The 13,652-nt window shown below is 44.4% G+C and overlaps 1 protein-coding gene across 9 annotated transcripts in view; it reads right to left on the bottom strand.

Annotated features, from left to right (window-relative positions):
• Window positions 1–13,652, bottom strand: part of ZMYND8 (zinc finger MYND-type containing 8) — a 423,241-nt gene that overhangs the window by 283,076 nt on the left and 126,513 nt on the right. For all 9 annotated transcript variants that reach the window (XR_003858448.1, XM_029614639.1, XM_029614638.1 and 6 more), the window contains one exon: window positions 5,859–6,007. Coding sequence is in view for 8 of the 9 variants with exons in the window: in XM_029614639.1 (XP_029470499.1) it covers window positions 5,859–6,007 (149 nt within the window). In the remaining variant the exon portion in view is untranslated. The remainder of the gene's footprint in view (window positions 1–5,858; window positions 6,008–13,652) is intronic.

Raw genomic sequence — 13,652 nt, 5'->3', positions numbered from 1 at the left:
GTCTGGCCGCCCCATCACGTATCGGTCCGACCCGGTGGACTCGCTCACATTTCAACTCTCCCGGTGACAGTTCCAGGCCTATCTGGGCCGGCAGCCATTTCTCAACCCAGTCCTGGAGCGCAGTATCTTTGACCTCCTCCGGTAGCCCCACAATCTTTAAATTATTACGGCGCCCCTGATCCTCCAAGTCTTCTACCTTATCGAGCAGCTCGCGCTGTTGTGTGCGTAGCTCAGCCACGTGGCGCTCGGCCTCCGCCACCCGATCCCCATGATCAGAGAGAATCTGTTCCGCCTCATCCAGGCGCTTAGACTGGCCTTCCACTGCTGCTTTAAGATCTTCCATCGTGGACTGAATGCGGATCAGCCGCGCATCCAGAGCCGTTGTCACACTCTGCGAGATCTGCACCAAAGCCTCTTCCGAGACCGCTTCTAAAACTTTCACGCCAGAGGGAGGTGAAAGGGCCGCCGCCATCTTAGAGCAACAGGGACGCCGAACCGCAGCCTTTCGGAGGTTTCTTTGTCGCATCCCCGGCCCTCACACTCAGGTCAGCGCTGCAGCAGCTCGTCCCGGGTAAAGTGGCAAAAAGTTTTTGAGCGTTCCGTTTGATATTAGGGGCTTTTTGCGCCGAGGCTGGGAGCGGGACTTCAGAGCCCAAAAATCGTGCTGCCGGCGCCCCTACGTCATCACTGGAAGTCCGGGGCATTTTATAATATATGTGCAAGTTATAAAATAGCCTGACCGCGTGCACATGGGTGCATAATTTTAAGAGGACATGCGCTTATGCACACAATTCCCACTTCTACCGCACACGGACGTCATTGCCCATTTTCCTAATTTGTTCTCAGTTCGCCAAGTTAAGGGATAGGACTTCCAAACCCCCATTGTTTCCCCCGTTAGCCCGGACCCTTAAAACACCATAATCTGTTTAGTTTTTGTTTTATGACTTACATGCCATCCATAGCAGAGGTAAAGTTACGCAGCAGGGGTTCTAACGCGCATCTGTGCCCATAAGTATTTCTGCAAACATTTCAAGGTGAAATCCAGAAACATCCATGCTCTGCCCAGACCATGCCCAAGCCCCTTTTTCAAAACTTTTCATTTGTGCACGTAGCAGCAAGCGTGCACATACATGGACAGCTTTTAAAATCCACTTGGCGCGCAACAGCCCAACTTGTGCACATGTTTCACAGTTTTGGCTCACACCGGGTTTTTAAAATTCACCTTTAAACGTAGCCATCTTGAAGGGAAAAATATAAGAACATAAGAACATGCCATACTGGGTCAGATCAAGGGTCCATCAAGCCTAGCATCCTGTTTTCAACAGTGGCCAATCCAGGCCATAAGAACCTGGCAAGTACCCAAAAACTAAGTCTATTTCATATTACCGTTGCTAGTAATAGCAGAGGCTATTTTCTAAGTCAACTTAATTAATAGCAGGTAATGGACTTCTCCTCCAAGAACTTATCCTTTTTTAAACACAGCTACACTAACTGCACTAACCACATCCTCTGGCAACAAATTCCAGAGTTTAATTGTGCATTTAGTGAAAAAGAACTTTCTCCGATTAGTTTTAAATGTGCCCCATGCTAACTTCATGGAGTGCCCCCTATTCCTTCTATTATCCGAAAGAGTAAATAACAGATTCACATCTACCTGTTCTAGACCTCTCATGATTTTAAACACCTCTATCATATCCCCCCTCAGCCGCCTCTTCTCCAAGCTGAAAAGTCATAATCTCTTTAGTCTTTCCTCATAGGGGAGCTGTTCCACTCCCCTTATCATTTTGGTCACCCTTCTCTGTACCTTCTCCATTGCAATTATATCTTTTTTGAGATGCGTTGACCAGAATTGTACACAATATTCAAGGTGGGATTTATTTATTTATTTATTTTATATACCGACATTCGATCGAGATATCACATCGGTTTCCAGATAACTAAAGGAATAGGGTGGTAACAGCCCTATTTTACATTATAACATGATAATAAATAGATATAAGAATATTTTACATTATAACATGGTAATAAATATAACAAGTTGTAACAGAACTAACAGGAATATATGGAACATTAGACTATAGTATATAACATATGTACATAAATGGCTTGTTGATGAGGATAAATTATGGTAAGGATAGCAGGGAGGGTAGTGGGGGAGGGGAGAGAAAGGGAAGGGTGGGAGGAAGGTAGTGATAGGGAGGGAAAGAGTGGGGTGAGATGCTTGTGTAGGGGGGCATGGTGTGGTTGGTGCATTTGGGCGGGTTATGTGTCAACGGTGGGAAAGCTTTTAAAAATAGCCATGTTTTGAGGTGTTTTTTGAAGACTTGCAGTGAAGGTTCGTTTCTGAGACTGGTGGGGAGGGTGTTCCATAAGGTGGGGCCCGCTATTGTTATGGCTCATTTGCGGGTGACGTTGAGGTGTGCAGCTTTGAGATTGGGGATGGCTAGGAGGCCAGTGTTGATGGATCTGAGAGTTCTTTGAGTGGGGTAAGGTTGTATTCCGTTGTTTAGCCAGTCCATTTTGTTGTTGTTTATTTTTTTGTGCATGAGGGTGAGGGTTTTGTACTGGATTCTTTGTGTAATGGGTAGCCAGTGGAGTTCTTTGAGAGTGGGTGTGATGTGAGAGGATTTTTTGTTGTTAGAGATGATTCTGGCGGCAGCGTTCTGTAGAACTTGGAGGGGTTTGATGTGGATTTCTGGTAGGCCGAGGAGGAGGGAGATGCAGTAGTCGAGTTTTGAGAAGATAATTGATTGGAGGACTGTTCGGAAATCGTGCTCTTGGAGAAGGGGTTTGAGTTTTTTTAGTGTCTGAAGTTTGAAGAATCCATCTTTGATTGTATTGGAGATGTGTCGTTTAAAGTTGAGTTGGCTGTCAATTGTTACGCCTAGGTTTCTTGTGGACGGCGTGAGTGAGGTTTGTGAGATCTGTGGTAATCCCGGGTTGATTGAGCTTCCTGGGTGGTCAGAGGGGGTGCACATGAGTGGATAGGAGGGACGGTCATCGTGGATGTGCATGATTTCGGTTTTGGCTTGGTTGAGACATAGTGATAATTGAGATAGTAAGTGGGATAGATTTGAGCTGAGTTTGTTCCATTTTTCCATGGTGAGTTGAATGGAGTTGTTTATGGGGAGTAATATTTGTATGTCGTCTGCATAGACGAAGTAGGTGAGGTTTGCTTCTGAAAGGTATTTGCATAGTGGGATGAGGTAAATGTTAAAGAGGGTTGATGATAGGGAAGAACCTTGTGGGACTCCATGAGTGAGAGGCACTTGTGAGGATTCAGATGAGTTCGTCTTGACGATGTAGGATCTGTTTGAGAGGTAGGATTTGAACCATTTGATTGTGGTGTCTTGGAGACCAATTTCTTTAAGTCTGGTGAGGAGTGTTCTGTGATTGATGGTGTCGAAGGCGGCTGATATATCAAGAAGTATCAGGAGGAACGATTTGCCTTTGTCGCGGCCTCTGAGGATGGTATCGGTGAGGGAGAGGAGGAGGGTTTCAGTGCTGAAGAGTTTTCTGAAACCATGCTGTGCAGGCTGAAGAACATTATAGGTTTCAAGGTAGTCTGTGAGTTGATTGTTGACTGTTTTTTCGATGATTTTTGCTAGGAATGGGAGGTTAGAGACTGGTCTGTAGTTTGCTGGGTCGGATTTGTCGAGTTGGGGTTTTTTTATGATTGGTTTGATGATGGCGTTTTTGAGTTTTTCTGGGAAGATTCCTAGTTCTAGGGATAAGTTGATGATGTAGGTTATTGGTTTGACAATAATCTCTCTGATGAGTTTTAGGGTTTTGATGGGGATGGGGTCTAAGGGGTGGGATGCAGGGTTGGTTTTTCTGATGATAGGTTCAATTTCTGTGGTAGCAACGGGTGTGAATTGTGACCATGTGTGGATGGGAGGGGGGGTGTCAATTGAGTCATTGTGGGTTTGGGGAATCTTGGCAATGATGTTGTTAACTTTATCCTTGAAGAATTGTGCTAGTTTTTCACTGGAGATGTTGCTGGAGTTTGGCGTATTGTCATTTTGGATGGGGTTGGTGAGGTCTTTGACATAGGCGAAGAGGGTCCTCGGGTTAAATTGGTAATCGTGAATTCTTGATGTGTGGAAATTGCGCTTTGCTGTGTTAAGGTCAGTAGTATAGTTGTGTAGTAGTGTTCTGTATTTGTCTTTCAGGTTTGAGGTGGGGGTACGTCTCCACTGTTTTTCAGTTTGTCTCAGTGTTCGCTTTGAGGTTTTCAGTTCTGGGGTGTACCATGGTGCTCTTTGCTTTGTGGATTGTTTTATTTCCTTTTCTCACCATGGAGCAATACAGAGGCATTATGACATTTTCCGTTTTATTCACCATTCTTTTCCAAATAATTCCCAACATTCTGTTTGCTTTTTTAACTGCCGCAGCACACTGATCCGACGATTTCAATGTGTTATCCACTATGACACCTAGATCTCTTTCTTGGGTGGTAGCACCTAATATGGAACCTAACATTGTGTAACTATAGCATGGGTTATTTTTCCCTATATGCATCACCTTGCACTTATCCACATTAAATTTCGTCTGCCATTTCGATGCCCAATTTTCCAGTCTCACAAGGTCTTCCTGCAATTTATCACAATCTGCTTGTAATTTAACTACTCTGAACAATTTTGTGTCATCTGCAAATTTGATTCTCACTCGTCGTATTTCTTTCCAGATCATTTATAAATATATTGAAAAGTAAGCGTCCCAATACAGATCCCTGAGGCACTCCACTGCCTACTCCCTTCCACTGAGAAAATTGTCCATTTAATCCTACTCTCTATTTCCTGTCTTTTAGCCAGTTTATAATCCACGAAAGGGTATTGCCACCTATTCCATGACATTTTACTTTTCCTAGAAGCCTCTCATGAGGAACTTTATCAAACGCCTTCTGAAAATCCAATTTTATTTTTATTGGTCCCTTTGGCAATATGGACAGTAATAACATGAGCTTGGAATGTAATCCAAAACATTGCCTATTTTACAATATAGTAAAGTTTATAGGATTGCAAAAAAAAAAAAAAAAAATTTCCAAAAAAAAACCCAACAAAAGACCCAAAATCATACTAAAGACTTCTTGGACATTCCCCAGATCACAATCCAGTAAATCTTCCCTGTCAGTAAATATCTGAATTATGGTAGGATTTAAAACCTGAATGTAATCTGCTTTGAAGTGCCTAAAAAAGCAGAATATATATCTAAATAAATAAATTGTAAATCAGAGATTTAAAATTGTGTGATTTTTTTTCAAATCCAAAAATTACCTTCTGAATTTTTACATCTAGAAACTGGTCTCTAGGAAATTAAAAATAAAGCAGGAGGTATCGTATGGCTGCAACATTAATTCAGGAGAATATAAGTCTCTGTGATTCTTTGCTGGATGTTCTAATAGTTTGTGCACTGAATTTAAGGAGACGCAGAAATTCATTCTTTTATCACATCCATTATTCTAAGTTCCTCATTCACTTTCTTCTCCATTTCTTTGAAAGTTTTATTGATTTAATTTATATTCCATTTTTCAGCACTTCAAAGCTTTAAATAATTGCATCTTCCAAAATTATCCCTCATAATGCTTTCAGGCAATAGTTCAAAAGCCTGGGCTGTCTTTACTCACAGTCCTGGGAGGAGTGAAATCACTGTGATTTGTCATAAGCTTTCTATGTTTTTAGTCACGCTTTTCAGAAAGTACAATAGCATGAAATGCCGCTGGGTCTAGCTGCCAAAACAAATTCATTTTTATAAGGCACACTTTGGTTTTAACACACTAAAGAAAGACTGACATTTTATTTTTAGGCCTTGATTTGATGCTTGACTAAATTTTGTGTTTCTGAAATTATTTCTTATACCTGCTCCTTGTTATTACTGTTCAGCAGCCCGGGCTTTTTTTTCTTCTTAATGGGGCTAGCTGAGTTGTCTTGTGGAGAGTGGCCATTTGAAGAATGCTGAGGACTGGGAAACTTTCTTTTTTGTGCCACACGTTCAGCAGAGCCTGCATCTATAAAAAAAAAAACAAAAAAAAACCACATGTATTATAGCATGAAAGAGACCATGGACACAACTAGCAACATCTAAAGGTGATAAATGTGTATGTTAAAAGTGTTCTAAACCGCACCTTGAAAACTGTGTACAATTCTTGTCACCGCATTTCAAAAAAGATATACCGTATTTTTCGCTCCATAAGACGCACCTAGGATTCAGAGCGGGAAAATTAAAAAAAAAAAAAATGGTGTGCTAAACCGACCAGCGCCATCTTGTACTCCCTACCATGTGACAGGTGCCAACCAATGGCACCGGTAGCCCCTGTGACATAGTAAAGGCAAAGGCTATCGGCGCTATTTTGAATACTGGCAGCCGACGGCCCGAGTGCAGATCACTCCCGGACCCCCGCTGGACCACCAGGGACTTTTGGCAAGTCTTGGGGGGTCAGGAGGGTAGGGGGTTGTAGTTAATTAAATTTAAATGTTGGGATGGGGATTGGGGACAAAAAGACATTTTATGCCCTCCCCTAATTTGCTCCATAAGACACACAGATGCCAGGGAACAGAGCCGGTTTAGCACACCATTTTAAAACTTTTTTTTTTAATTTTCCCGCTCTGAATCCTAGGTGCGTCTTATGGTCAGGTGCATCTTATGGAGCGAAAAATTCGGTATATCGTTTTTGAAATGCAGCGATCAGAATTGTACACAGTATTCAAGATGTGGTCTCCCCATGGAGCGATAAAGAGGCATTATGACATTTTCCGTTTTATTCACCATTACCTTTCTAATAATTCCCAACATTCTGTTTGCTTTTTGCCTGCCGCAGCACACTGAACTGACGATTTCAATATGTTATCCACTATGACGCCTAGATCTCTTTCTTGGGTGGTAGCTCCTCTCAAGTTCATGCCTTTCATTCAGTATGCTGTTTCATTCATTTCCATTAAAGGCAAAGGGGGGAGCAATGCATCCTATTTTGGACTAACACTGCTATCCAAATTTCAGGAAAATACATAGTGCATTCATTTATGACTTTCTTGTTTTATCTATCCTTCCTACTGCCTATTTATTTTACCCCCCCCCCCCCGCCCAGTTACATTCTCCTTGTTGAAATGTATTTTCCAAGCTTTAAGTTATTATGTGAACCGGTATGATGTACCCACTAATGCCTGTATATAAAAGTTTCTAAATAAATAAATAAATTTATAAACAAATGCAATGAATGAGACCATTTTTGGCTTGTTCTGAAAATTTGGGGGTATTTTCGTTTTTGCATGATAAGAAAAGAGAAAAAAAAGGGTCTCCGGCTGCCTGGCCTAGCCCCAGGCCTGCCCAAGATCAGGGTTCTGTATATCTGCCAGGGTCAAGGAACTCCCACTCCAACCCTCTCTTACCCCTTTTCCGGATCCAGCACTGAAATGGGTAGGAGCGATGCGCAGTTGTTCCCACCTGGGTCCTGTGGTGCTTTAAAATGACAATATTACTTCAGCACCTTCCTCCACAATGGCCGGGGCCATTTTGTCGTATGGCCATACATCAAAGCAGAGTTGGCCATGCTGATGGAAGGCTCCAAAGTGATGTCACTTCAGCACCATCCCAAGGGAAACGTCACCATTTTCATAATCCAAGCCCCAGGTAGGAGCAACTAGGTATTGCTTCTGCCTGTTTCAATGCTGGATCCAGGAAGGAGGTAAGAAGAGGCTGGTGTGAGAGCTCCTTGGACCCAGCACTTGTGAAGGACCCAATGCTTGCACTGGGCCCTGGCTCAAGGCAATTTTTTGGCCCATGAAGGCCAGCCGGGGCCGTAAAAGCCCGCTTTTTTTTTTTTAATTTTTTTAGCAGCTTTTTTTTTTGGGGGGGGGGGGTATCTTGGGGCTATTTTTCTTGTTTAATATTTTTGACAGTTTCGCAAATGAACCAAAAACACATTAAATGAACCAAATTAAAAAACAAAAAAAAAGAAACCAAATCTAAAATTTTGGAGCTGCACATCCCTAATAAGTTTAATGAAACTTGAAAGGCATCAAAAGCAGAGGGAACAGTACTTCAAGACAACAAGAGTGAGACAAAGCAGAAGGAACAGTTATGAATAGCTCAACGCATCGTGAGAGGAGCAAAACAGCACCAACAATGGCAGGAACATCCCAAAGAACCAATAGAGGTAAAAAAAACAACGCAAACAGTGGCATGAGCTTCCCAAGACATCAAGAGAGGAGCAAAGGCCACAAACAGCATTGACATTTGACACCAAAAAATGAGCAAAAGCTGTACAAGAAAAATCCAAAGGCAAAGGCACCAACAACAATGGCATGATATCCCAAAAGAGAGGCATGACGCATCCAAGGCAAAAAGCAAGGCCTATGGCAGCAAGCACAGTGGCATGAACACTCTAAGACATTAAGTCAGGGCCGACTCCAATGCAAATGGCACCCTGGGTGAAAAAGCACCCCCCTCCTCAACCTGATGGTGCCCTCTCCCAACTGATGTTGCCCCCCCCCCCCCCCCCCGGGCCTCTTTTCGGCTGCAGCACAATAGCAAGCGCTGCAGCCACGCTGGGTGTCTCTTCAGGCTGTGGCAAGATAGGATCTGCTGTGGTCACCAGGCCTCTCTTCAGCCGCAGTTTGATAGGATACGCTGCAGCCACCGGGCCTCTCTTTGTTCATAGTGGGATGGGATCCACTGCAGTAACCATCCTCTCTTCGACCGCAGTGGGATAGGACCCATTGCAGATGGGTGTTGCTGGCGGTGCCCAGGGCACCCTCCAGCTCATGCTGCCCTAAGTGACCACCCAGCTCACCCACCCCAAAATCCAGCTCACACACTATGTGAGGGGTAAGACATCAAGAATTGTTATCATTACTATGTAGCATTTGTTAGCCACTTTCATTCTTTTCCAGAAAGATGGGCTATAAATCTTAACAGATAAATAAGAGAAGTGGCATCAACATTCCCAGGCACAGAATGACAAATCAAAAGGAGAAGCATCAACACAGCAAAGCAGTGAACCAAGACTGAGGCAGGTAATGAGAAGCAGGCAGGTAGGGGGCAGCAGCGTGGTTCTAAAATCCCAGGGCATCCAGAGATGGACAAAGGAAAAGGATTTATTTTTTAATATTTTTTTTAAAGGGGGTCCAAAATATCCCAGTGTAGGAGAGCAGAGCATGAGAAGCAGATCAGTTAGTGGCAACAAGAGTGGCAACTGGCAACAAACAGCAAAGTGCTGAGGCCAAAAAGTGTGGACACTGGTGTAGTGTAGCCATGCTCTCAGTTATCTTGACATTCACATGAAATTTTCAGGAAACCCAGCAGAGGAAGGTTTATCTTAAGACCAACCTTTCCACCAACTCTGGTACTAGCCATGAACAATTTGGACTCATGATGTCTCCTGTCACTGACAATACCTGTTTACTATGCATGCTGGTGGGTAGGCAAAGTGCCACCTTGTGAGCCCAGTATGCCAATGGGTTTGTGTCCATGACCCTGATGGGCTCTCCAAGGTATCATATGCCTCCAATTTGTGCAGAAGTCTCCTTCGCTTGGCGATGGGGAGGGAATACTGGTCTCTGTTGCCAATTACTGAAGTTATGGCCTGTGGAATGAGTCTATTATGTGGAAATCGGCAGGGGGGGGGGCAGGAGTTATGGTTAAAGGTGGAGGAAGAGGAGGAAGTGACAGTTTTCAGGGTGCTGCTGATGCACAGGGAACATTTTCTTTCCTTTGCTGCAACTCCACTGCCCTTCTTCTTCTGGTGCTCCCATTCTTGCACCCTTTTACCAACCTCTCCTTCCAATAAGGCAGATTATTAAACTGAAGTATAATACATGCTGGTCACCTGATGAAAGGAAATACGGATCTAGCTGGCGAAGGGTTTGAACCGATATTGCAATTGTAGCTGTAAGGAGTCCACTTACATGGACCAGCACCAATACCTCTAGTCCACTTACATGGACTAGCACCATTACCTCTAGTGCCAGTCCCTCTTCCTGGAGAAAATCCTACATCATCTCCTCAAGGATATTGATTTTTATGAATGATCTCACCCAAAGTGGGAGTTGTTGAATTCAGATCCTTTGTGGCATACTTAAACAGCTTCACACCTTTACTGCCTGGGTCATGTAAAACCAATCCTGACACCTCAGGAGGTCATCCACACCAACTTTGCATCAGATAAGTGGAATTCCACCTGGTGTCTGTGTCCCAAATAAGCAGGTGTACAGGTGCCCTGACTGCTTCCCAATTCTCGGAGAATTGCTGCTCGTCCTTCATGCTCCGTTAAATAACCCACTATTTTTCTGTACCCCTCTCAATTCCTGCAAGACAAAGCTGCTGGTTTTCTTGACCGCTAGCACCAGGGAGTTCCATGCTGCCAAGTGCAGTAAATCGGGCAAAGCACAGGATCCCCAGGTAGCCCCATCGCTCTGTTCCATGTCATATTCCTGCCACCATCTGTAACCATAAAACTAGGAATGGTAATATATTTCTGGACTAGTCACTGGTCCTCTTTCATCGCCTTTATCACCATTAAGGTTTGAGCAGATATATGGCTCTGGTCTATCACTTGGGTGTGCAGCATAGCCCACCTGTACCTTGGTGATGGACTCCCATTACAGCTTTTGCCTGAACCTGACTCATCCTGCTGGCACCTGTGCGCAATAAAAGAGAGAAAGGCGCACACACCATTCAAACTGGTGCAGATGTTACAAGTGAAACAGATGCTGCTATTCCCCTCCACCATTGCCACCTGTCTGTACAGAGGTACCACACTGGGTAGGAACCCATCATAAATTTTGTCCTGGAAAGAACTTTGTAATTTGGGGATAAAATATGTGTTAGCTTCTTAAATCACACTTTCTCACCCACTTGCAGGGCTGGTCATCCAAGAGAAATCATTTCCCTGTTGGTCCATGTCACCATCTTCAATGCTGCCTCTTGCCCCAAGACAGTGTTGTGGAATACCACCCTATCTACTCCATGTAGGCTTGCTACTTATGTGGAGCTGCTAGCTTGCCAAGTCAATGAGGGAAAGGGACAAGGGGTCAGCTTGGATGTTGGACTTCCCCTTTACTATGGCTTTCCTGCTCCTGCTGCTTTGAGTGGAGGACAGGATCCCCAGACTAGTTTCAGTCTTCCCTGAAATTGACACTAATGGGTATTTTTGCTAATATGGAGCATATAATCATTTGAAAGATGTCCAGTATGTTCCTTCTACTGATGGCCTTTCAACAGTGAATGCATTCTGTAAAATACAGATCGTCCATAACTGTAAAGTCTTCCCTCACCATACTATAAGGAATCAGGGCCCAGAAGAGTAAAAGAGGCTCGGGGAACAGGCAAGAAGCCACAGTATACAAACATAAGCCAAGTGACTTATGTTTGATGTTTTCAGAACTACAAGGAAGGACTGCAGAGGTAAGCTGCCTTTGGAAACTGTTTTCCTATTTTTGTAAATGCAATTGTATATAAGGAAACAGCCAGAGTCTGCCTCCTTTATCCCTCTAGCTGTTTCCCAAGCCATGATCACCCAAGTTACCACCCTACATCAAAGTACCAAGGCAATCAGAATGAGGAACAACTCAAGGAATGCAATGTTCCAAGTATGCCCTGCCTTGACCCTGGTGTCCAGCCAAGGGGCAGCACACCATGCACCTTGGCAGAAGGTCCCGAATCCCCACTCTTCCAAAGCATCTGCGTTTATACAGTTCACAGCTAGATAACAGGGACGCTTGCCATACTGAGACACTGTTGTATTCATTCAAGAAGGATACCCATATGGAGATGTCTGGCCATATAGGTTTTGATACCCCGATAAAGTGATGAGGCAGACTAATTCCAACCACTGCAGTGGCCAACCTCCTAAGAAAAATCCTCCTCATTGGAATGACTCTGTACACAAAATTCAAAGTGCTAATGATGATTGTAATGAGCGTAGGGTAAGCTTTTTGGCCCCCAGGGCTTGGTGTAACATAAGCCATAGCTTCAGCACTTTGTCATCCAGCAGTCTAGACTTCATATTGTCCAAGTCTACATTCCCTCAGTCTTTTTGTGTGCCAGAGTAATGTCTATGTCATCAGCCATGGACTGAAACTCTTGAAGGAGGCATATGCAGGAATCAGACTCTCTCGGTCCAATAAATAAGATGTCATTGAGGTAGTGTATGATATTGTCCATGCCAGCTTGCTTCAAGGTCACCCATTGTAGGAAGGAAATGAATAGTTCAAAGCAAGCATTTGACACTGAACTGTCCATTGGCATGCACTTGTCAAAATAAAGCAGAGTTGCTTACCTGTAACAGGTGTTCTCCAAGGACAGCAGGATGTTAGTCCTCACAAATGGGTGACATCATCGGATGGAGCCCGGTACAGAAAACTTTTGTCAAAGTTTCTAAAAACTTTGACTGGCACACTGAGTATGCCCAGCATGCCGCTAACCATGCATCATCTAAGTGGGGTCCCTTCTTCAGTCTTATAACAAAGAGTGAGCAGGACAGCGAACAACCAAAAAATCCCACTAAAAAAAAAGACCCCAACTCTACGGGGAGGTGGGTGGGTTCTGTGAGGACTAACATCCTGCTGTCCTTGGAGAACATCTGTTACAGGTAGGCAACTCCACTTTCTCCAAGGACAAGCAGGATGGTAGTCCTGACAACTGGGTGAATAAGTAGCTTCACGCCTCTCCAACTATGAGCAGCAAAATCGGATGCAAATATGCACAACTGTAGCTGCAGAGAACAGAGGAGCAGGCTGTCACCCAAGAGGGGAACCACGGTGGGAGAGCTGGGTTACAGCTGATTGCCCAAAGGAGTCCTGCCGTCCGTCCTTGTCTAAGCAGTAATGAGAGACAAAGATATGGAGTGAACTCCAGGCTGCCGCTCTGCAGGTTTCATGAATAGGAACCGCTCGCAGGTGCAATACTGAAAGTGACATGGCCCGGACGGAATGAGCCCAAACAGGGCCAGCAAGCTTTAGCCCTGCCTGCGCATAGCAGAAGGCGATGCAGTCGGCCAACCAATAGGATAGCTTCTGTTTGGAAACAGCGACATCCAACCTATTTTTGTTCAATGAAATGAATAGTTGAGTGGAGGTTCGATGAGACACCGTCCATTCTAGGTAGAAGGAGAGCGCCCTTTTACAGTCTAAGGTATGGAGGGCACGTTCACCTCGATGAGCGTGAGGCCTCGGGAAAAAAAGACTGTAAAACGATGGACTGGTTGAGGTGGAACTCTGAAACCACCTTGCGTAGGAACTTGGGATGTGTACGTGGTGCCACCCTGTCATGACAGAACTTTGTGTAAGGTGGGTACGACTCCAACACCTGCAGTTCATTCACTCTACGAGCCGATGTGACCGCCACTATAAAAGTACTTTCCAGGAAAGGTATTTTAGGTCACAGGAGCATAACAGCTCAAATGGGGGTTTCATGAGCTGTAAGAGAACCACATTTAGATCCCGGTAAACAGCCGGGGGATGAGTGGATGGCAAGAGATAGCAGAACCATCCACATCCTGATGGTATGCTCCTGTGGTACTGAGGTGTACCCTTCAACTGTGGTGGTCTGTAGACCAGATTCAGAAAGGAACAACAAGTAGTCCAGAAGAGCCAAGGGGGAGCAGGTGAAGGGATCCAAACCGCAACCTTCACACCAGGAGGAGAACCGCTTCCAAT

Source organism: Rhinatrema bivittatum, chromosome 8 (assembly GCF_901001135.1).
Source record: "Rhinatrema bivittatum chromosome 8, aRhiBiv1.1, whole genome shotgun sequence".
Lineage (NCBI taxonomy): Eukaryota > Metazoa > Chordata > Amphibia > Gymnophiona > Rhinatrematidae > Rhinatrema > Rhinatrema bivittatum.
The sequence above is the reverse complement of the archived record's forward strand: the minus strand, read 5'-3'. Positions and strand labels throughout refer to the sequence as shown.